Genomic DNA, 22,592 nt, shown 5'->3' with positions numbered 1-22,592 from the left:
TCTCCCGTAAGCCAACGCTGTAGTAGATACCTCCCACACCCCCACGAGCTTGACGGGCTCCGACCGAATATCTACCATACTCAGACTAGCACCTGTTGCATAGCTCCACAAACTGCTGAGAAGATCAACATGAGGGTATACTCCGTAAATGGTTGCGGCAGGTCAAGGTATCCTGGTTGAGCTATATAGCCTGATGGAGATAACTGCCATCTCGATTCTCCAAATCGTCAACTATTACAGCCCACCTGGCTGTGAAGATTGCTGTGGCTCTCTCCCGTGATAAGAAATCTCTAGTATTATTATACGACGCCGACTCATAGCTCGTCAGGACCTTTGATTCGAAGCGCCGAACGAGAGCATGGATATCAAGAACGGGTCCACATACATCTTGCCATCACATCACCAGGGTCACGTTTATGTACCTCCGTGGCATATCAATGTCACTCGGAAGAAATCCTTATACGTCAGTACTAGATAGGGAGGGAGCAGGGACGGGACAGAATGGGCTGCTCGAACGTTGTTGACCAAGCACACAGTGCACAAACCTCCCATGCCGGATCTGGACATGTACGTACATGGGTCTAACAGCCAGGGTCCGGAACCCGGTGAGACTAATGAGCACGTACCTTCTTCCCCACTGATCACGCCGGTATGTGTGGATCTTGATGGGCGAGAGGGATTTATATGAAACTCTGAAGGTGTAACATTTGAGTGCCGGTGCTACGTCGTAGGGCATACATGATATTACGTGCGGGCCAAGTTCCTCAAGGACTCAACTCGGACAAACGGGGACGGTACTGAATGTGTGAATCAGGTTCCAGGCCGAATGGGGGCCAGCCAACATGTCCATGTGGATAGATGTATGAGGACATGCTCTGGTAAAGGGGGTCTCCTATCAGCGAGATTACTAGTGAGACTCCGAGGTTCTGCATCCGACACGGCACCGGCCCACCCTGGTCCCCTGGTTTGTATCTGCCGATGCATCTGGAAATTGCGAGAAAGGGACATGGCCATCTATGAGCTGTCACCGTGCCTGCAGACTGACGAGCTGTTGGCTGACCTTGCCTAGGACCAACAACCGGCGACGACCCATAACCGACGTCGACCAAGCACGCGTGGCTCTCTCTTCTATTTAAACTGGTGCCGTGGCATTTCAACCGCACATTCGAGGGCCCTCACTGACATGACCACGAACAAAATGGCCTCGAACAGCTCTCCTGTCATCGTCCTCGTCCCCGGTGCCTTCGGCACCCCTTCTGGGTTCGATCAGATCCTGCCATACCTGAGAGACGCCGGCTTCTCAACCCGGCCAGGGGCATACCCCAGTTGCGATCCGCCCAACCCAGCCACGGCGACTTGCGCCGATGACATAGCGCATCTGCGAAACGACGTTCTCCTGCCTCTTCTTCAGGAGGGGCAGGATATCGTTGTCCTTGTGCACTCGTACGGTGGAGTCGTTGGCGGTGGGGCAGCCAAAGGCTTGGACAAGGCGTCCCGCCAGTCTCAAGGGCTGCCCGGCGGCGTCATCGGCCTCATCTACGTCGTCGGAAACATCACTCTGGAGGGAGAATCCCTCATGGAGGCCGTTGGCGGCGCCTACCCTCCATTCATCAAGCTGTGCAAGGTACGTAATCATATCGATGATTGACCCCCCCCCCCCCCCCCCCCCCCCCCTGCTTCCCATATGCGAGCACTCGTCCAATACTGGGGCAAGGTGGCACAGCATAATTGACACAAGATGCGTGTGACACTCTTAGCCTTCGGAACACCTCGCCCTCATAGAGCCGGCTATGGATGTTCTTTACAATGACTGCGATGCTGCGCTTGCCCCTGTGCTGGAAAAGTCCCTGAAGCCTCATGCGCACCTGGCATTCGAGACGAAGGCCACAGCGCCAGCCTGGGCGGACTTGGCATTTGATGGAAGGCGTACATATGTCCGGACTATCAAGGATGCCTGCAACCCGGCCATCCTCCAGGACATGTGGATCGAAAAGTCCAAGGTGAGGTGGGACGTGGTCGACTTCGACACCGGCCACATGCCGTTCATCAGCCAGCCCAAGGCCCTGTCCGAGCAGATAATCAAGTCTACAAAGGGCTTCATGTGATATAGTCCTTCTAGACTGCTCTGACGTTGGAAGGGCCTCCTCCGCGCATAGGTTATATAGACACGAGTACAAAAGAGATTGTACATGGTTGGACAGCAACACATTCATCTAACTTATTCTCGATCGATTGAGCTCTCACAGCCCAGAAGAATACAACATAAATCGAAGTGCTGGGGGTTGTCAACCCACACACACCCTCACCGAAGATCATATACGAAACCACCTGATACCAGAGATCAGGGCTATTTTCCCAACCAGAGTAAGTACAGTAATATCCAAGTAATACTATCTGGTCTGTCAGACTCTCACACTTTTCCACTGAACAGTGTAGTCGGTCAATTCTTTCCAGCACGAGAAGTGTAGATCGTTGGATGTGACACGATCACGTCGGATTTGACATAACAAAGGCAAAAGTTGACAATCAAGAGATTGGTTTCTACCCTTTAATACCGGTAAAAAAATCTAGACGGAAAGACTAGAGATAAACCGCAGTGCACTTCAAATCCTCTGGGCGACCCAGACGATCTTGGGGACCCAAATCATGGCTCCCCTCCTAGTCTCCTCCATTGCCTTTTGCTCCAACTCAGCCGACACTTCGGGTGTCTTGAGGGCATTCTCTGCAAACTCTTTCCAGGTGCTCACGTAGCTGTATTGGGCTTTATCAGCTTAACATTCTGTGGTCTGCACAGATCTGTGCACATTAGGCGCTGGGGCTTTGGCTTACACGTCACTCCAGAAGCGCGAGATGTTGCCAGAATACTCATAAGTGTGGCGGTTAGCGGCAGAGTATCCATCGTCCTTCAGAATGTCGGTGAGGCGGTCCTTCCAGCTAGACAGATTGACCGTCAACATCTCCTTTTTCCTATTCTCTTTCTTTTCCTGTGATGTTTCCTCCAGAAGATCGGTAGGGATTGTGGTAGAATCTTACGTATCACGTCCCTTGAGCTGGGAGAACAATCTGTCCAAGTTGGGCGCCGATGTAATACCTGGGACGGTCTTGATCTGGCAATGAATAGTATCCACCTCGTCCCATTGCAGGTAGCCCCCCGACTTGAGGAGCTTCGTGAGGTTCTCGAGCACGGGCCGGGGATCGTCATTCCTGATGACGACGGTGATGAGACGAACGTGCACCACGTCAAAGTAGCCTACAAACTCGGCAGGAGGTTCCTCGAACAAGTTCCACGTGTGCATGTGCACATTCTCAGGGAGCCATGGCTCTGCAACGACCTGGTCCAGGCTTATGTCGAACCCATGGAGGTCAACAGAGTCGGGCTTGTCACGGCCGAAGTCTTGGAGCCAGATTCTGAACAGCATCATCAGCACAGGTCCGTTTTCGGGAGGGTACCACCGAGAGGATCATCATACCCATTCCCGGTGGCCACATCGGCAACCTTCAAGTCTCGGTCGGCAACGGGAATGTCAGGGTGCGAAAGGAAACCGAGTAGGTCTTTCCAGAGGTAGTGCTGCGCCGTGAGCCTGAGCAGGTGTAAGAATAGAAGGAAATAAGCGTCTGCCGGGGTTGGAGGGAGTTTCATACCTGGAGTTGGCATTGCAGTCCCTCATCAATGCGTAGGGATCCTTGCTGTTCATGTAGGAGCCGTTCCACCCGTCGGGCGAGTGACCGTTGGTTTCAGTCGCGTGCACCATGGTTGCTGTCAATCCGAAGAAGGTTGCCTGGATCGGTCAAAAGATTTCGTCTCTTTTTTTTCTTTCTCCACAAGTGTTAGAGCTAACAGGTCTAGAAAAGAATCAAGGATGGAGGAAAGCTTGTGATCAAGAGGGAAACATTCGTTCGCGAAGATACGCTGCTCTTAAATGCTACTATCTCCTCCGGCCAGAGCTGTCCAACTACACCACCGCGCGCCGTTTTTTTATCCTTCTTCTTTCTGGCTGTGCTGAGAACGACTATACTCCACCTACCCGCATCGTATTATGCGACACTCTCTCAGTCAACCTTGACCCTAAGATTCTCTGGCTGAAATAGACATCACGATGTAAGTGTGTCCCACTCCCGGCCCCGGGACTTAGACTAAGCCGATGATGGTCAGCGGGATACATTACCCACTTCTGGACAGGCTTGTTTTATGCGTATTCCTCTGTCTCCACCACCGATCATCGGTTTCCTTTGTGACAGCGTGGCAGGTTGACACATCCGCATACGGTAGATCCCCCCCTCCAATATCCCAATATCCCACTATGCCTAATGCCTCCCTACTATATGCGGTAATGCCATGTAACGAAGTTTGCCTTGGCCGTATTATGTGCGCATCGTATGTAGTAAGAGTGAGCAATACACCAACGTTGCATGCAAATAACAGGTTTGCCTATATATAAATTGCCATTGTTACCGTAGATCAAGGATTGCGCTGGTAGTCTTCCGTCTTTGTCAGTGCAATGTTTCCAACATCAAGGAAGCGCACGCATATGTCGTAGGTGCTCTGGGCACAGGAGATGAGAGCACGTGCAATTCCCATATCTGCTCAATGTGGTCTAGGGGTATATGCGGAGGACCCTAGCCCTGGCTAATGCAAAGCGACATGGCAAGGTACAAATCCCCAAATCCCCAGTCTCCTCGAAACCCCTGTACGAGGGTATGTTCGATAAGTGCGAGTACCGATGGGTCCTTACAATGTGGAGTCTGGCAAATGTCCCCTCCCCCCCCCCCCCCCGGTCGTCTTTGCAAACATACGAGGTTGTAATCTGTGCGTTGTATTGCTACGGAGTAGAACCGGTATATATATCGGGGGGTCCAGTGGTTTCTGTCCAGACATAGCAGAAGACAGCTCAATACGTACTCCCGATCCAACTTATTTCGCAAACAAGGGAAGGTAAAGCGATGCTCTTCTTTCCGCCGGGTTTTGTGCGCTTTCAAAGTCGTTGTTTGTTATGACAAGTTATCATTCCCCGATATACCGACCTCTCAGATTCACAGACTCCATCCCTGGTCCGCGAGCGAGCATGGATTCCCACACCACCACCGGCACTTCACCATGACGCTAGAAATATGAGTATATATGGGGCTCATGGCCCTGCGTCAATCATGCCATCGAATTGCCGTACCACATGTGCACGACGATAGGACATGAGAGTAGCAGGTAGTTCTAAGGGCATACCACTTGGTCGTTGGGATATCGACAGCACCCATCCAATAAGACGCACTCGCTATCGACGCTCGGCAGTCGACGTCCCATAGACAAGATAGATAGTCGGGCTCGAGACTGAACGGTTTTCTTGGCCTGGCCATCGTCAACCACCACCGGCCCACTCTAGCAACTACAGGAGTGCACCGTACCGTACCCGTACGACGCTGCTCTGATAATGGCGGATGTATGCCCGTCACTCACCAAAACACGACTCTAACGCGGAGTGTAGTGAGCCTCGCTGATGCAGCTACATGCATGCCCATCAACGCTAGCGGTATCCCATCAATGCCAGTATACGCAAGTATTACGTGGTGAAAGCTGATCCCGTGAGCTGTCTGTTCCATACTACGTGCGTCTGGAGGCGATGTAGGGACGATGACCTATTCTCAGCTCATGGGGGTATATTCAGATATGCCCGTACACCATATACCCTATCCCTGTGTAATGAACTGGGGGAGTAAGGTTGCAGCTGGTATGAACATCTCAAAAGGGATATTTTGGTGAATGCATGCGGTGCGTCAGAAGTATCACATACACCTTCTCTGTCGGGGGATTACCGTCACCTTGACGCATACTCTATCCAGACATGTCAACTAATATGTCGCCTGTATAAGTATGTATGCACGGATCGTTCCGTATGCGCGTCTACCACGACGGTATAGGTAGGCCGTTCGTATGAGTAATATTCTGATTGCAGCCCCCTGCATGCTCCCTCCATGCATGCATAAACATGTACATGCAGTACGTGCATGTACGGAGTAGGTATACAGTAGTCAGTCAACATATCAATACGGCGCCAAAGGTCCAGCCGTCGTCGAGAGCGAACCCCGGCTACCTTCTCCGCCATAGACGCGAATCTGCGCACGCACCACCACTGCCAGCCGATGGTTCATCGACGCCACTCCCGCGAGGTTGATGTGGGCGGGCAAGTATGGAGACGGTGCTGCCGTGACGCAGGGGGGTGATGGTCGATGCTCCTGTCCGGGAGCCTGTGGGCGTTGCGGAGGGACTGTACGCAATTACGTAGTGCGAGTGATGGTATCTTTGTGACAGAGGAAGATCACTTCTCAAGACATTTCTCACGAAGATGACCTTGACCGATCCAGTAATGCAGTATAGTCTCGAACCCCAAGGGCAGGCATCGCTCAGACCAAGGTCGCAATACTCAGCTGCTGTCATTGGGCGCCGCGGAAAATGACATACAAGGTGGTCAGAGTGTCACACCACCTTGTCGGAGCTCAAGCGATGTGACGCAGCCAACATACATCTTCTCTCTCCTCGCTGCAGGTAAAGTGCATGTACGAAGACTCCGCCTAGATGGCGAGAAGGACCCGATTCGGGTGCAAGTTATTCGAGGACGATGATCGAACCTAGATGGAGCTAAAGCTCGGGAGCAGTTGAGGCCGGTATCACTAGACATTACACCCTTCCGTCAAAACTGCGGGAGATGCTGAGCCTTTGGGAATGCTGCAATGCAGACGTGTAGTGTACACAGGTTAGGCGAACACGTGAGCGTCGATGTTCGACATACACACACATATACGCATACCCAATACGTAGCTACAGTACATGTAAGCTCGGGTGATCTATTACCGGGAGCGGGCTGGGCCAACGATTATAGCCATAGCCTGTAATTCTTCCGTGGCATCTGGCTAGCTATGCAAACATGTAGGCTCCGTAGACGTATTCTCTCTTTGTGCGATATTCCAAACAATGCAACGGTACGCCGCGCGCGAGGGATCATGCCCTGTAGTCTCCGTACGCACGTCCGCCGCGCGATTCGGCAGCGTCGTAGAGGCTCTGGATGTCCTCCTTCCACTGGGCCTCGTACGGGCGGAGGATGCGGCGGTCGTACGTGACCAGACCGTTGACCTCGCCCTCGACGTCGGTCGTCTGGGTATATACTGCGCCGCTGCAGGCGTAGCGCTCGGTCTGCTCGCGGATGTCGCGGAACAGAGTCGATGATCGGTAGTTGTACGAGTCGAGGTCCTCGTTCATCTCGTACGTCTCCGGGATGGAGTCGATGGCGGCCTGGACGTTCCAAAGGCTGTAAAGAAGAAGGAAAAGATCGTTAGCGTCCGATAGCGGCAGGGATCAAACTGAGGATGATGAACGGTGCATATGAGACATACTGATCGATCGACACGTTGTGGCCGATGCCTCCATATTCGCCCTGGAAGCCGATGCGCTCCGCGTCGTAAGGGGTGTTCAGCCGCGACCAGAAGGGAGTTCCGCACTGAGGGCTGGCGTACTTGTGGTTATCCTGCAGAGAGAGGGCATCAGTACTGATGTTCCTATCGGGGGGTCGTTGGATGGCAGGAGATCTAAACATACGTGATAGTCGCCGAACCCGTGGTCACGCCATCCGGTGACCGAGTCGATGAGCCTGGAGGGGTCGTGGTCGCGGACAACCTGGGTGAGCAGCTCCTCAGGCGCAGGGAGGGTGGTGAGCTGACCCCAACCCTCGTTATAGATGACCTGCCGACAGCATCCAAGTCAGACGCCCATGTTTTTCTATAAACTTCTCAATCTCACGAAGGCTCCAGACGTACCCAGGTGCAGATGGACGGGAAGCTCTTGTGCTGGTCAATCATGATCTCGAGCTGGCGCTGGAACTCGGCCTGCTCTTCGGCGTTGGGCTGAGAGGAAGGAGGCAGGCTGGGCATGTCCTGGATGACCATGAGGCCGAGCTCGTCGCAGGCACGGTAGAACAGGTCGGGCTCAACCTTGATCTGATAGTCGGAAGAGAAGCACACACATCAGCATATACATCCGACGCAAAAGGCAGATCGGAGTCCGGGCGGCGGGCAGGTAAGCGGCAGTCGATCAACTCCCACGCCAACCCTACCGCGCTCCCGAAGGAGAAGAAGAGGAAGAACTCACGTGCTTGCGGACCATGTTGAAGCCTAGATCCTTGAGAAGCTTGAGATCCCAGACCATGGCCTCGTAGTTGGGCGGCGTGTAGAGACCGTCAGGCCAGTAGCCCTGGTCCAGGGTGCCGAACTGGAAGACGAACTCGTCATTCAGGAGGTAGCGCGTGATGCCCTCGACCTTGCCCTTGGAGACGGTGCGGAAGCCAGTGTAGCTGGTGACCTCGTCGTCGCCCATGGTGACGGTGACGTTGTACAGCGTCGGGGAATCCGGCCACCACTCCCTGACGCCCTGGACGGTGAAGTTGAAGGGCTCGTCGGCGGTGCCCTCGGAGCTGCCAATCTCGGAACCGTCCTGGTCATAGATCTCGACCTTGACGTCGGCGCTGTTCTGGCCAGATGAGACGACATTGACGGTGACTGGACATCTCGACTGGTCAGTAACGCGTACACGGAAAGGCAATCTCTGCCTGCGACCGTCGCTTCGGCCGTCTATCGATTGAAGAGATTGATGATGGGAGGGAAGGGGACATGCTGCTGCGCTGAGCAGAGACTCACCCTCTCCGTCGAAAGTGGCAGAGATATCGAGGCGGTCAATGTAGTCTCGGGGGACGGCCTCGATCCAAACCTGCTGCCAGATACCCGAGCAGGGGCGGTAGAAGATGTGGCTGGGGTTGTTGGTCTGCTTCCCAACGGGAACGATCTCGTCGTCGGTAGGGTCGTGAACGAAGACCAATCTGGGTTCCGGCCCGGCGTGTCAGCGAGTCACGGAAAGGTCAGGTGGTAGGAGAACACAGGCTGACGTGCGCCCCAGAGAGAGTCCGATCTACTCACAGCGTGTTCTGTCCGCCCACGCTGACATCCTCAGTCACGTCGATGGCGAAGCGGTTGTATCCGCCCACGTGCGTCTCCTTGACGTTGCCATTGATGATCACGGTGGCCCGGTAGTCGACGGCCTCAAAGTTCAGAAGGACGCTCTGGCCCTCCCAGTCGCCGGGGACCTCAAACGTGGTCTCGTACCACATGTGACGGGTGTCGAGGACCTGGAGACCGGAAAGGCCGCTCTCTATGCAAGAGGGGACGAGGACCTCGTAGTCCAGAGGCCCGGAGGGGGGAGTGTTGATCTCGTCGTCGCCAGAGGCAGACCGCCACGTCCAGAGGCCATTGAGGCTCTGCCAAGCCTCGCGGACCATCTGGGGACGGGGATACTCGGGCCAAGGGTCCGTCCCGACACTGTACGTCCAGTCGGTATCGAGCGGAGGTTTCTTGACCTCGTAAGGCACCTGGGCACTGACCACGGTCCCCAGTAGGAGAACGCCGGCGAGGGCAGGAGCTGCCGATGGAAGCATGATGTCGTAGGCGTACCAGGTTTCACAAGGACCTGGAGGGAGAAGAGGGTGGAGAGGAGAGGAGAGGAGAGGAGAGGAGGCAGTACCAGGAAGAGAAAAGAAAAACAAGGGGGGGAAGGGGGTTGTCTATCGAAAGGTTAATATATACATCAGGCTGAGCAGGGAGCCAGAGAACCGGACTGATCATCTTCGTCACGCTCGACAGTCCCGAGGAGACCGTTGTGTTCCAGAACTCCCGGGACGAGAGATGAATAGAGAGGGAGGGTGAGATGAGATGGAGGGGGAGTACATCCAGGGCTGCTGAGGTCGACGCGTGCCGGGACTCGGGGGTGACGTTCCTGCCAGCGTCGGCGTCATGTCGGCGCGGCATTCCATACACGGAGGCTAAAAGGAATAAAAATATCAAATAAAAAAGGACAAGAATACCCGAAATTTGTCTCTGCTTTATCTGATGTTTCTTTGTATTATCTCCTCGTGTTTTCTTCTTCTCTCTTCCTATTCGTTTCCCGCACAGGATGATGGACGGTGGTGTGCTCTAGATCGTACGGGCACGCGTCACGCCCCTCCGTGAGGTTACATGGGAAGAAGCACATGCATGAAAGAAGAAGATTGATTCTATGAGGATCCCATGAGTAACTGCGCAGCTGACCCGTGTGGATCTCATGTTTGTTGACGGTTGTAATGTACGTCGAGGCTTTTTTTTTTTTGAGAAAAAAAAATAAAAAACTTCATACGACAAGGTGGCGGTCGACTTCTCAGCTTAAAAGTTGACGTTCCTCTTTCTTCCCTCGTCCGAAAGTAGACTCTCACCCCTCTGCAAGGGGGGGAAGGGGCAGTGCGTCTGCGAGCTGACTTGTAATAATACGAATCTATGCACCGGATACGCGAGAATACGTGTCTCTACTCATATGTGTCCCAGCCTTGGCAGCCCAGATCCGATGCCTAAACTGCGGGTCTGTGTTCAGTTGGGCAGGGTTGGCAAGATTGGTGTGTCTCGGGCTATATATCTTTCTTGCTCTCCTGTTTTCCCTCCAAGAGAGGTTTTAGCAACTTGTTCTGTCAACTTGTCTAGTCTAGTGCTGTGTTCAAGATGTGACATTTCGATAACATCAATGATGATGATATATTGGGACGCACGTGATGGAGGAGCAGTGTATGGAAACACAAACTCTCTCGTCTCCATTCCATCTCTCTCTCATCATGATGGAGAGAGTTTTTGGAGAAGAGAAAAATCATCACCTCATTCACTACTGCTCATCGAGATTACGAGTCCGACGCCCTGCAGGTTTCCGCTCGGCAGTCGGCTGCCCCGGGGGGGGGGGGGGGGAGGGAGGGTGATGAGCTACGGGATTTGGGACGGACGAGAAGAATATGGCGGGGGCGGGGTTAGGCTCATGCCCGATGGAAGATAGGCGAGATTAGCTGCAGATCCTGGCATCATCACTCGTGACACCCCCTGCCCTGCCCGGCCTCTTCCCCATGCTTCATCCGGCTGATGGTTGGCCTGCTCCCGTTCTGCTGATAATCATCGTTCCCCGCTGCTTACCGACGACGTTATACCCGGAGTCTCGGTCTTGGTCGTGCGGGGAACCCCCGGGGATCCCTTGTCGCCGAGCGAACTGTGTTATTTCCATGTGCCGAGAAGACGAACTGGTGTTGAGAGCTCGTGACGGTGTGCGAGATGGGCGCTGCATCGCGTCAATCTCTTGGGCGCACGCCGGGAAGAGAAAGTAAGCACAGAATCTCTACGCGGGACAAGAGGGGGACGGGACGGGAGGGGATAGAAAGACCTATCTGAGTTCTCCCTCCTTCTCTTCTCCATTTCCGGTGTCCTTGTCGGCCGAGGTGCGTGACACGTGTTGGTCGGACGGTACGCCCCGGACGTAGATCGAATCATGCGACCGTAGGTAGCAAGGACGGCAGAGACTTGCAGATCCTCCAGCAGTAGCGGCTCGGCTTCCGTCGGCGCTGGCTTCTCGCGATCAGCTGCTGCTTTCTACGGCACTCGTGTAGTCCGGAGAGGATGCCGTTGCAGCGTGAGGAAGGAGTCGGAGTGGGACGCGTACATGGGGCATGTAGAGTTCTGCCGCCCATCCTTGGTCGGTGATGCCGTTTCCACATCTTTCGACCTCTGCACCGGCTGTGCACGGGCGGTAGTCGGTGCACTTCCCTAGCAGAGTTTTATCGACGTCCCGCCTTGGCAACCCAATATTACAGCATTACAGTACTGCTCTCCTGTTCCCGGACCCTCAAGCCTATGCGCCATCAAGCCTAGGATACGGAGATGGGAACTCAAAACTTACCCACGGGCCAGAGCTGTCAGCTCATGCTACATAGCACTCGATAGTGTTCGTACTAATGACTAGTAGCAGTCGTACTCTACCAGTACGCGGGGAATGGCTGATGTCACACGAGTACGAGTTTATCGAGTCGTACTGATATAAGCAAACGGCAGATATGTAACGATACATGATACCGCCCCCCAACCAGGACTGGTTCCTGATCGTGGGAGAGAAAACTCGAGCATGTGCCAGTATGACGGCACGGATGATGGCATGCTACACGTGATGGTCGAGAGAGACGCGAAAGAATACACTCTTGGCGCTTTTAACCCTTCGTCGGGAAAGCCTCCCATCCGAGTCCCACCACCGAGACGGCGTTGGGTATGTCGTGTAGAGGGTGCAGCTGTCAAGTGTGCATAGCATGTGAGAGAAGGGGAAGAAGTTGGAACTGACGTCGAGGTGAGTTGCGACGTGAGAAGTCGATTGCGCCGCTGCAACCACCGCCACCGCCAGTCAACTCCTTCTTCACTCTTCACCCTTCACCTTACTTTTTTTTCCATTATTTGAAAAGCCTCGCATTAACTCTTACCCCAACTCTCCAAAACAAAGTCGATATACTTCCTCCCCCCACATTCGCTACATGGCCCACATCCGGTTGAACGATGAGGATCTCTCGGTCATGGTCCAGGGACTGGAAGATTGGCTCGATAGAGGTCAACGGCCGTTGTCGTTACGCATGATGAGCGAGTCTTTCAAGCCGATCGACGTCGTTGTCCCATCTACAAGCTACGTTGACGAGATGGAGGAACGCCTCCAACTTGCCCGTTATTGTCGAGACCAAGTCCGCCAGTGTGACCCGGAGCTAGCCAGCTACGAGCTCAACTTCATGCAGTTGTCTGTCATCCTAACAATCGATATGCATGACCTGCGAAACTTGAGTACCTCCCCAGGCTTGGTCCTCTATAGCGTTATGGGACATACCGAGATGTTTCTTTCCGCCGGTGAGTAACTATATAGGTACCTATATATAGATGCCGGCATCTCAACCTCTCCGCATTCTACCCTTAGATAACTTGCCCCTTTTTTTGCTGATAGACATCACTAGCCCGTGCCAAGACGCGGGTGCAGGAGCCGACACTAGTGGTCGATGTCAGTGTCGAAGAGCCGTCCGAGGATCCGTCCACTCTAATACCGGCGGAGGCTGAGTCTTCATCTAACGCGGCTAAGCGGGCACGGTCCGAAGAGCACGCTGAGGGAGGAGCAGGCGGGGGGTCGCCGCCGCTGCCGCCGCCAGGAGCCCAAGGTGCCCCTCGAGGCCCTTGGGGAGGGCAGGCGAGGCGTGCGGCCGAAGTGAAGCTGGTATGATTGAATCCCCGACCCGACACGCCGTTCTTGACTAGAAGAAAAAGACCGAGGGGGTGGGAAGACGATTATAGGAAAGCATGAGATTAAACCAACGGCACTTAGGTCCGGGAGCGGGATAGTCGAGGGTGTGTTGTCACTCACCGTTCGCATCCCGAGGCAGCTCACATCGTTCCATATGCCATGCTGAATAGCCCGGTCAGAGTGGAAAGGGCACGCACTTTCTTGACGCATTTCCTCGGGCGGGTAGCGCCCATGCTATTTAGGGAAGTGACCCAGGTACTCATCCCTCTAGATCCTCGTACCGGTCAGTTGGCGGTATCAGGGGGGGATTATGCGTTCAACATGATCTCCTTGAATAAGCACCTCCATTTCTACTGGGACCAGGCCATGTTCGGGCTCAGACCAGTCCGAGAGCCAGAGCATCGCTTCGACGGAGAAAAGACGAGGCTAGTCCGCGTCGAGTGGCGTTGGATGCCCACGGGGCTCTCCGCGGCGCTGGCCAAGAGCGCCCACGCCCTGCCACCTGACGAGGATACCAGGCCGTCCAACTGTTACCGCAAGGTCGATCTAGCCTCGGAAGGGCTCGGCGACTTTCTCTGCTCGGAGCTCCAGAAGACGACCGGAGATGAGATCTACGGCGGCGACGACGACGATGGTGATGGCGGCGGCGGCGGTGGCGGCGGAGAGGTTACCGACTTGCTCGGTCCCGGCGTCCCTATCGAATCCGGATACCGATTCGACCTGAGAGTCGCCGCTGCCGACGCGTACAAGATGGAGGCGCTTCTGGAATTCCAGTGGCTCTCGGTACAGATGGCGGCCATGTCGGGGGCGGCCGAGGTCCAGCAGAGCCTCCGCGATGAGCCTGATGATGAATTCAAGGCCATCTACCAGCGTCTACAGGCTAAGGCTATGAAGGAGCTCCAGGATGAGTATTCTAGGCTACACGGCTGGGAAGATGCAGGAGAATCGAGCGAGGAGGAGTATAGATCAGGACGCTAGAAGCGCTTCTCGAAAATTGTGAATAGATTCAACAAGGACAAGGGCCAGGACAAGCCGAAAAGCGACGAGGACAGGCAGACGAGCAACAAGGACAAGCAGAAGATCGGGAAGGAGCTTGCCAAGCCCGATGTTACCGAGGGAGAAAGCAAGACGGTGACTGATCAGCGCAGGCATGTTCCGTCGCTATCTTCATTGCGCACCAAGGGGGCTGATCTATCGCTCCGTCTACGTGGTGGACCTAGAACCTGATGTTTTCGGAATTTAAATGGTTCCTTTTTTCTCTCTTTCTTCTTCTTCTTTCACTCGCTTCTGACTAGGCAACAACTTCAACTTGTCGTATCATGTTGTCACCTCGTTCGTACCTTGTATCTGCCTTGATGTAATCGTGCAAATAATGATACTGTGAGCCTTATGGAGTATTCGATTTGTGTGCCTTGTCGTGCCGCGAGCCGCTTATCTTGAGGCTGAGTCGATCAATGTCGTTGTTTGAGACATTGACAATCTTGACGCCGCCAATCATCTCGGGCTCAAGGTCGGTCGTCTGGCTTGTTCGCTGGGTTTCGCGTCGGGGTCACGGTTTCGCGTTGGATTCGCAAACAGGGTCACTGATTCCCTCGGAGATATGAGAGCTCAGTGTGTTCATTGTCAGTGTTCTTGATGTATCATAACGTCCGAATCGCATACAAGAAGAATCAAACGACACTACCCCGAAACAGACAGAAGACCAAAAGGCCCCGCTTACTGACTTGTCTTTATATCAACGTCAACACTCACCCTCAGCATCGCCTCCATTCCTGCTCCCCCGTCTCGACAAACGACCTTGCCATCGTACATGATGCTCATCATCGACGCCTTGCCTCAGTCCACCTGCCTCAGCATATCCCCGACCTCCGTCCCCACCCGCCTCGGATGATGCCGTCGTCACCAGCGACTCCATCCCCGCAGCCCATCTGACGACGTGCCACGCGAGCAGCATCGCCGTGATGGCCGGCCAGAAGGCCAAGACGATGCACACCCTGCCTACCCACTGAAGCAGGTATAGCCGCCTCTGGCAGGCGGAGGGGTCGATCCCAAGCACCGCCTCGCGCCTCCGCACCTGCAGGGGCAGGTATAGGCACAGCGTGTACAGGACAAACAAGCCGTACATGACCACCACGAGCACGGTGACGACAACGTCCTGGGCCTTCTGCCGTAGCCGTCGGCCCGGCGTGAGGGGTATCTCCTCTCCCGTCGAGGAGTCCGTCGTTATGCTGTTGCTGTCGTCCGTGCTCGACGCGTTGCAGGCGCATTGCTTGCATTCGTTCTTGTCGTCTTGGCTCGGCTTATTGTCAGCCTGTCGATTGGCCCCCTGATTTTGGCCTTGCGTGTTCAGTCGGTTTGTTGTGGGCGTAGGCTGTTCTCCGACTTGCCGGCTAGTCTTGTCTGGGGTCGCCATCTTGGCTGATGCTCTGTTCTTCCCCCTTCTTCCCCGCAAGAGCTGACGAGCGTCAGGACGAGTTATAATGCTTGTTGCCGATGTAAGCGATGTGACGATGCGGCGTAAAGAGTGCTCCTAAGATGCGTGACGTACATGTACCAGTATCACCCCGGCTGAAGATGAAGAATGAGAGAGAACAAGACTGGATGCAGATGATGAATGTCGAGGTGCATGCTGCCTACTTCAGGAGCTGTCTTGAGCTCGCGGGTTCGCAGTTGCTCTTTCCTCCGACTGTACACAGGCTCCTACTCAGTCGGAGCCAAGACCTCTTACTCTTTGTTTGACAAGACGCCAACTATGCAAAGACAGAGGTAGACCAAGGGTTTCACGCATCGATACGTATACATGTGCAGTGGTTGTAATCCAATGCTGTATGTTTGTAGTTTTCTCCTTATTTACACCACCTTCTTCCTCCCTTAGGTATATATTACATTAGCAGGGAACGCCACCCGAAAGACTCCCGTGGAAGAGGGATTACTCCTTGGACACAACAAAAAGAGACCGAAGGGAACGAAATGGATGCCGGAGAGATAGGAAAAAGGAAAACGGGAAATGAGAAATAAAAATAAAGAAGACTAGCAACCAGGAGAGGGAGAGGATGAGTCAATCCACATCGGCAAAGTCGTCCTCTTCGCCATTCTCCCTCTTCCACTCGGCCATGTCATCAGCTGGGACCCTACCGCGCAACCACTGCAGCGTAGCCTCGGTGCCCCTGCTGAGCACATCCCACCTTGGAGCGCGGAACCTGTTTCCCGACAGCTCTAGCCTCTCCAGCCCAGCGGATCCGCCGAGCAGGCCAATCTTGGGGTTGAGCCGGCCAATATCGTTGCTTGAGATGTCGACAATCTTGAGGCCGCGAATCATCTCGGGCTCCAGGTCGGCGATCTGGTTGTTCGATGCGAGGAGGATCTTGAGCTGCGGGAACGTCTGCCTCAGGCTCCACGTGGGAAGAGCGCTGATGCGGTTGACGGACACGTCGAGCTTCTCGAGCGAGGGAGCGCGGAGGTGCTGACCCAGAGGCTCGAGGCTGGTGATGCGGTTGGATGACAGGTTGAGCTCCTGCAGCGAGGGGAGGTCCATGGGCTCCGTCAGGTAGGTGGAGCCGGCCAGTTGATTGCCGGCCAAGGAAAGGACGGACAAGGTCTCGGCGAACGAGACGAGTGGTGTCGGTATGGACGAGAACGAGTTGTACTGGAGCATCACCTGTCTGACCTTGTGGCCTGCCGCTACCTTGGCCACTATAGCGGCGTTGAGCGAGGAGGACTCGGTGCGTGACCGATCCAGGACGCCACCCTGCTTCACGGGCCACATCTGCTGACTGTTCGAGACCGTGGTCGACCGTGACCTCACCGCATCGACGCCACTGTTGACCCGTGAGTGGGCAGGCGAATGGGGCGCAGATGTCGGCGGCGTTGCGAAGGCGTCCATGTCCGAGTGGCTGTCGTCGCCGCCATCGGGAAACGCCTTGGCATCGGCAGCGAATCCCGACATCGTGGGTTGTATCACCTCCGCTACCGGCGGCTCATCGTAGGGCGGTGGCGGCTCTAAGCGGGCGGCCAGGATATCCTTGACCTCGTCTGTCGAGATGGAGGCAAATTTCTTGTCACGCAGCGGGTTACCGCTCAGCCGGAGCACGGTGAGGTTGTCCATCCTGGCCACCTCGGGAGGCACCACACGGACGTCGTTGCTCGAGAAGTCGGCGTGGCGGAGCTTCTCCAGCGTGGTGAAGCTGCTGGGGATGTCCGAGATGTTGTTCTCGTCTACCATGAGCGTGAGCAGGCTCGTCCATGTAGCCATGTCCGGCAAGCCCTGCAAGCGATTCATCGAGAGGGAGAGGGCGTGGAGGACGGGGAAGCTGATCTCGGTCCCGAGAGGTACGAGGCTCGTGAGACGGTTTGCCGACACATCCAACGTCTGCAGCTGGGCAAGGGCGCCGATGGGGTCCTCGATCAGTGTACCCGACAGCTTGTTCTTGCGCACCTGCAGGTCAGTCAACGGCAGTCTGGCCAGCTCCGCAAAGGGCAGCGATTCGAGGCTGTTCTCGTTCAGGTTCAGCACACGCAAACGTGGCATATCGCCCATGTTGGGCGGCAGGGCAGACACATCGTTCTCACGAAGGTCAAGGATCTCGAGCGACGCTAGCTTGGTCAGGTCAGGGTTGAGAGGGCCGGAGAACTTGTTCTTGGCCAGTTTCAGGTCACGGAGCGACGTCATCTGGGAGATGATGTCGATGCTGCCGTTAGACAGACGATTTGAAGTCTAAAGCAATGACGCGACAAAAGGTTAGAAAAAGTTGCCACCAGGCTTCATATGCTGTGTGCGTGCGTGTATGTGTGTGTGTGTGTGTGTGTGTGTGTGTGTGCGGAATCTGCCACCGAGTGTTCATTGATAACTCACCAGGTTGAGAGACGTCATGTGTTGTAGACGACGGAATCCAAGTGGCACGTCGGCAAGGAGATTGTTGTGCAGGTCCATCGTCTCGAGACCGCCAAAAATACTCCCCTGAGCGGCAGCCTCGTCATCGCCGCCGGCAAAGAAGTCTGCCGAGGCGATGCCAGGATACACATCCGGAAAGGCGGCATCCTCGAGCTTCTCTAGCTCATTGTCGGCAGCGATAAGCCTTGTCAGGTCAACGCTCTCCGCCCAGGAGCCACCGTTGCCCGCCATGTCGTACATGTTCATGACCTCGGCGGGAATCTCCTTGAGTCCCAAGGCGGCAATGTTCAGCCTGCCCGTTGTCCGGGCGGCCGCCACCTTCTCCTCGAGAACCTTCTTTCCCGGGTCCACGCCCTTGTTGAGGTTGAACGGGTCATCGTGAGACATGCCAAAGTCAAAGCTATCGTCACCAGGGACTATGGGCGCCGCCTCACCAATGTCACTGTCCACGCCGCCATCACGGCCCGCAGAACGCTCTTCCTGTACTGTGGCGGCAGCTGCCCGCTTAGCAGCCCTGGCCTTGGCAATCTGATCGCGCAGCGCTGCTGACGACTTGCGGCTGGATAGCACACGCGGTGACACGATCTCGTCAGCCTGGTCTGTGTTCGCAGCGGCAGGCGCAATGGTGCTATCCCACGACCCCGAGTCGCCAGTAGCGGCGGCGTCAATGGCAGATAGCGATGGGTTCTTGAAGAGCGCGCCGGACGACGCAGGCGGCTTGGCTGGCCGGTCAGCTAGGGAGCGAGACCCGCCAGCTGCGGAAGAGCCCAGTGCGCCGTAGGGCTTTCTGGGTGCCTGGGATGGGGTAGAGGGCGGCATTCTCGAGGTCGGTGGTCCCCCGAGAGACGCGCGCGAGGCTACCTTCCTGACGGATGGTACGTTAGGGGGCGTACCCGTGATAGTGGCCAAGGATGTCTTGAACGAGCTGGTAGTCGAAGCGCGGAAGTTGAGCTGCAGCGGGTCAATAGTGCCAGAGCTAGAGCCCGGGCGACTGTTACTCCTGGCCCTGGAGGGGACCCTGCTCGAACCGTCCGAGTTGTGTGCCGATCCGGGCCTGGACGCCGAGCTATCAGCACGGGACCTGGGCCGTGACAGTGACCGGTACGGCGACTGATCATAAAAGGCCGACGACTTTCTCCTCGCGGCGGGGGAAGGCGGAATGCTAGCCAGCGTCTCCACGGTGCGCTCAGCAAGCGACATGCGCGACTTGCTCGGCGTGAGCTGGACGGAGAGCGCGTCAGAGCCATCCTCTGGGGCAAGATCATCCTCGCGGAAGGCGTCGTCGGAGAAGAGGGCTGACGACCGTCTCGACAGGCCGGCCGTTCGTTTCCTGACGATGGCGTCATCGGTCTGGGGTACGGCTGCTGTGCTCCTCGTACGATGGGGCGTGGTGGCTGATGGCCCAAAACCGGGCGACTGCGGAGTGTAGGGCGATTGCGGGGGCAGAGAGCTTCGAGATGTCCGACCGGACGACGACGAGAGGCGATCACGAGAGGCGACGTTGCGCAGAGACGGAGGCGGCGCACCGCGGCGACCGGTGGTGGTGCTGGGGCGGAGCTGGTCTATCGAGGCAGTGGACCTGAGCCCTCTCGAGGGAGGGATCCTGGGCAGAGGTGCCCGGGCCGAGCTCAAGCCGCCGGCAGTGACGCCACCCGAAAGGCTGTCTCGCGAGGGTTTCGAGCGGACAGAGGCGGCACGTCCAGGAGTCGGCGCAGTCGTCGTGCTCGGCCGGGGAATGGCAGAGGAAGGTACGGGAAGCCTGCTCGTGGGGCGGGCGATGCCGCTCTTTCGCGAGGGGGTGCTGCTGCCCTCCATGATGAACTGGATCGATACGTCCCTCCAGGTACAGACATGTGCGTGGGACGTATTAGGTGACCTAGTTGGGATTGAGGGTTTGGAGGTGGTGGGTAGTTGGAAAGGATTGGAGCCTGGACGACGCGTTTCCAGTATTGACAGGTACGGCAATACGAGAGTAAGGTCAATGCTTAATAGCAGTGATACCTATACGAGCAATAATACAGGTAGACGTGTGCTCCGTAGCGATAGTCGCTTCGGAAGCTAACGCGACCCCGACGCGGCGCGAGAGAGTGTTGCGACTCAGCCTTGACGGAAAAGGGAACAGACGTGATGCTCTATTCAGCCTGTCATTTTTCTTCTTCTCCTGCCTCCTTTTTTTTGGCTTGGCTTGGCACAGTTGATAGTAGAGGTTGGGGTCACGTTCTTTGGTCAAAGGGGAAGCAACTGAAATGGACACGACTGAGATTTGGGACTGCAGCAATTGAATCGTGGGCCGATGAACTTTAGAAATTAGGGGTCCTTTCCCCTGACAAGGGCCCTTAGAACCAGGGGCACGGGTGCTACATTCCAGTACTCTGACATGTCTATGGGCCATGCCTCCTCTATGAATCCCCCATACATGCTGCGGTTTTATTCTCAACTTCCATCATGATATCGTATCGTCTTCTTCATGTCTAATTCCTCTTATGGATCCTACGGTGCATGATCACGTCCTGTAGACACCCTGTTTTGATGAACACGATGCAGACCCTAAACATCGACGCGTCTCGTTGTTCCTGGCAACCGATCGGTTGTTTACTTCGCGTCGCGTGTATTGACGTTGTAAATAATGAATCTTCTATCTTAGTACACCCACTTTTGGAACACCCCCCTTTTAGAACACATCTCTAGTTACCATCACGAGGGAAAAAACGAGGATATCATGATAACGATAGGTAGGTCCAATTTGACTTTTTCTTACCGGGAATTTCACCAAGAGCCTCGAATTCGTTAGGCATGACAGACTGAAGGCTTTTATCTTCTCTATTAGCGAGTGTTAGGCCCGTTATGCGACCCTCACGTGCACCCCACATCTTCTTACTCATCATCACCCGCACCCACTCGCATCACCAATATCACTAATCTGTACAATTTATTCGAAAAAACAATCATCGCTCTTGCGATCATTGCGATGATTCCCGATCACCACGAATCACTACTATTATAATCATACCCTAACGCAATGATCACCTAGTATATAGTCAACCTAGGTCCTCTAGTTAAAATGCTCTTTTCACCTTAGTTATCAATACAATAGTCAACGCCTCTATTTGAATAAGCTCCTCAAGCACCTGCGACTATAACTGCCTCATTGCTCAGTTCGACATGCTAACCGCCTCGCCATAAGACCGCATCATCTATGACTACCCTGTAGCTCATAGTTGACTCCCAACGTCACACGGTGGCCCCACAAGACATCTCATCACCAAGGGGATAAGGGGATAGCCCCTCAACCATCTGCCCACCAATGTGACCTGGAATGATCCACTGTTATCCGCCTTGGCTGCTGGGGAGAGGGAACAGGTCAAACTTCATAGATCCAATCGTTTTATAGCTTCATGTTGCATCTACAGATTACCTACAAAGCATACGTACGCTAGACTACGTACTTGTACGTTTACACGGTGGCCCGATCCATACCGTTGAACAGACTGACAAGCTGACATGGAGAGTCTCTTGGGTTGACGAGAGATAGCTCAAGAAGTCTGAATGGCCTCGATAGTTCCCAAAGTTCAATCTTGTGCGTGTGAACCCGATTTCTTACTCTCCGTTCCGGTCACGGGTCCGGATATCATATGATAAGCCCTCTATAGTATCCCGTCCTGGACGGAGTTTGCAAGTCTCTTTCCCATGTCCCGAAAGACAGGATTGCCTTGGGCCTCGCAAACACTCAGCTGGCCGCCGTCACCAGACGCCGCCACCTCGGCTCCATCCATTTTGCCGTCTCCTATCGCTTACTGAGGGATGAGGCGTATGTTCACCGTATCCAGGCGCTGGCCGGGACCGGGCTAGACATGTATGTGCGCAGTATCAGGATCCACGATAGGCTTCCCGATACTAATGACCCCGAGAAGATGCGAGCATGCATGAGCCAGAGGAAGAGCCCCCACGGCGCGCGGGACACCTCGGGTGTATTCGACGACGCGAGCAGGATGCTGCATGCGAGGGATTGCTATTGCGCCCCGAAGCCATACTCGCCCAAGGACCCGGCGGATGTGGAACGCGCTGTGGAAGCTGCCTGCCGACCTCGTCGGCCACCACCTCCCCAACCTGACTGACTTCTTCTTTGAAATCTTGGGCGAGGTGCCAACGTGTTTTTTTTTTTTGGAGGCGCTCCACGCCCGCAAGGAGCCTCTCCTGGTCCGCCTCCACGTCTCATCCTTTAGCCTCGGCAGCCTCTACCAGCATAGGAAAAAAATGCATAAACCGATCCACCTGGACGAGCTGACGTTTGCGACATCCCCATGTCTCTACAGCATCGGGGTCACCTTGGGCCGACACTGATGGCAATAGACGCGTCGGCCTCGTTAAAGACGCCGCCGTGCACGTGGTCTTCGCAGGCAGCGCCTAGCCTCAGACCGGCCACTATGCGATATGAGTTCCCGCCCTACAGTGCCGAGGTGCAAAGGGCTCTCAGGGGATAGCCGGACGTGCTGAATAAGTGGAAAGGGTGTGATGGACAAGGGTCGATATAGAAGCGCCCGTTGACGAAGGGCCTTCTTCGCCGAC

The 22,592-nt window shown here is 55.2% G+C and overlaps 9 protein-coding genes across 9 annotated transcripts; 4 read left to right on the top strand and 5 right to left on the bottom strand.

Moving 5' to 3' along the window:
- Positions 1 to 1,198: 1,198 nt before the first annotated feature.
- On the top strand, positions 1,199 to 2,105 carry GMORB2_7067 (uncharacterized protein; the record flags this gene model as incomplete). The annotated part of the gene is made up of 2 exons (XM_035469032.1): positions 1,199 to 1,624; positions 1,758 to 2,105. The coding sequence occupies 2 exons, from the start codon at positions 1,199 to 1,201 to the stop codon at positions 2,103 to 2,105; spliced, it is 774 nt and encodes a 257-aa protein (XP_035321412.1).
- Positions 2,106 to 2,603: 498 nt separating this feature from the next.
- GMORB2_7066 (uncharacterized protein) lies at positions 2,604 to 2,957 on the bottom strand (the record flags this gene model as incomplete). The annotated part of the gene is made up of 2 exons (XM_035469031.1): positions 2,604 to 2,751; positions 2,830 to 2,957. The coding sequence occupies 2 exons, from the start codon at positions 2,955 to 2,957 to the stop codon at positions 2,604 to 2,606; spliced, it is 276 nt and encodes a 91-aa protein (XP_035321411.1).
- A 72-nt stretch (positions 2,958 to 3,029) lies between these two features.
- GMORB2_7065 (uncharacterized protein) lies at positions 3,030 to 3,752 on the bottom strand (the record flags this gene model as incomplete). The annotated part of the gene is made up of 3 exons (XM_035469030.1): positions 3,030 to 3,408; positions 3,471 to 3,581; positions 3,643 to 3,752. 3 exons carry the CDS (start codon positions 3,750 to 3,752, stop codon positions 3,030 to 3,032), a joined length of 600 nt encoding a protein of 199 aa, XP_035321410.1.
- A 3,236-nt stretch (positions 3,753 to 6,988) lies between these two features.
- Positions 6,989 to 9,824, bottom strand: GMORB2_7064 (Beta-galactosidase/beta-glucuronidase; the record flags this gene model as incomplete). The annotated part of the gene is made up of 8 exons (XM_035469029.1): positions 6,989 to 7,295; positions 7,381 to 7,511; positions 7,583 to 7,726; positions 7,801 to 7,980; positions 8,132 to 8,538; positions 8,677 to 8,855; positions 8,953 to 9,499; positions 9,779 to 9,824. 8 exons carry the CDS (start codon positions 9,822 to 9,824, stop codon positions 6,989 to 6,991), a joined length of 1,941 nt encoding a protein of 646 aa, XP_035321409.1.
- Positions 9,825 to 12,488: 2,664 nt separating this feature from the next.
- On the top strand, positions 12,489 to 13,114 carry GMORB2_7063 (uncharacterized protein; the record flags this gene model as incomplete). The annotated part of the gene is made up of 2 exons (XM_035469028.1): positions 12,489 to 12,750; positions 12,855 to 13,114. The coding sequence occupies 2 exons, from the start codon at positions 12,489 to 12,491 to the stop codon at positions 13,112 to 13,114; spliced, it is 522 nt and encodes a 173-aa protein (XP_035321408.1).
- A 342-nt stretch (positions 13,115 to 13,456) lies between these two features.
- Positions 13,457 to 14,113, top strand: GMORB2_7062 (uncharacterized protein; the record flags this gene model as incomplete). The annotated part of the gene is made up of 1 exon (XM_035469027.1): positions 13,457 to 14,113. The coding sequence occupies one exon, from the start codon at positions 13,457 to 13,459 to the stop codon at positions 14,111 to 14,113; it is 657 nt and encodes a 218-aa protein (XP_035321407.1).
- A 409-nt stretch (positions 14,114 to 14,522) lies between these two features.
- GMORB2_7061 (uncharacterized protein) lies at positions 14,523 to 15,548 on the bottom strand (the record flags this gene model as incomplete). The annotated part of the gene is made up of 2 exons (XM_035469026.1): positions 14,523 to 14,666; positions 14,946 to 15,548. 2 exons carry the CDS (start codon positions 15,546 to 15,548, stop codon positions 14,523 to 14,525), a joined length of 747 nt encoding a protein of 248 aa, XP_035321406.1.
- Positions 15,549 to 16,193: 645 nt separating this feature from the next.
- Positions 16,194 to 19,841, bottom strand: GMORB2_7060 (Leucine-rich repeat (LRR) protein; the record flags this gene model as incomplete). The annotated part of the gene is made up of 2 exons (XM_035469025.1): positions 16,194 to 17,849; positions 17,988 to 19,841. 2 exons carry the CDS (start codon positions 19,839 to 19,841, stop codon positions 16,194 to 16,196), a joined length of 3,510 nt encoding a protein of 1,169 aa, XP_035321405.1.
- A 2,235-nt stretch (positions 19,842 to 22,076) lies between these two features.
- On the top strand, positions 22,077 to 22,434 carry GMORB2_7059 (uncharacterized protein; the record flags this gene model as incomplete). Its single annotated transcript, XM_035469024.1, has 2 exons — positions 22,077 to 22,312; positions 22,377 to 22,434. The coding sequence occupies 2 exons, from the start codon at positions 22,077 to 22,079 to the stop codon at positions 22,432 to 22,434; spliced, it is 294 nt and encodes a 97-aa protein (XP_035321404.1).
- Positions 22,435 to 22,592: the final 158 nt, after the last annotated feature.

The sequence above is a fragment of the Geosmithia morbida genome, assembly GCF_012550715.1.
Source record: "Geosmithia morbida isolate 1262 chromosome Unknown scaffold_7, whole genome shotgun sequence".
NCBI lineage: Eukaryota > Fungi > Ascomycota > Sordariomycetes > Hypocreales > Bionectriaceae > Geosmithia > Geosmithia morbida.
The sequence above is the reverse complement of the archived record's forward strand: the minus strand, read 5'-3'. Positions and strand labels throughout refer to the sequence as shown.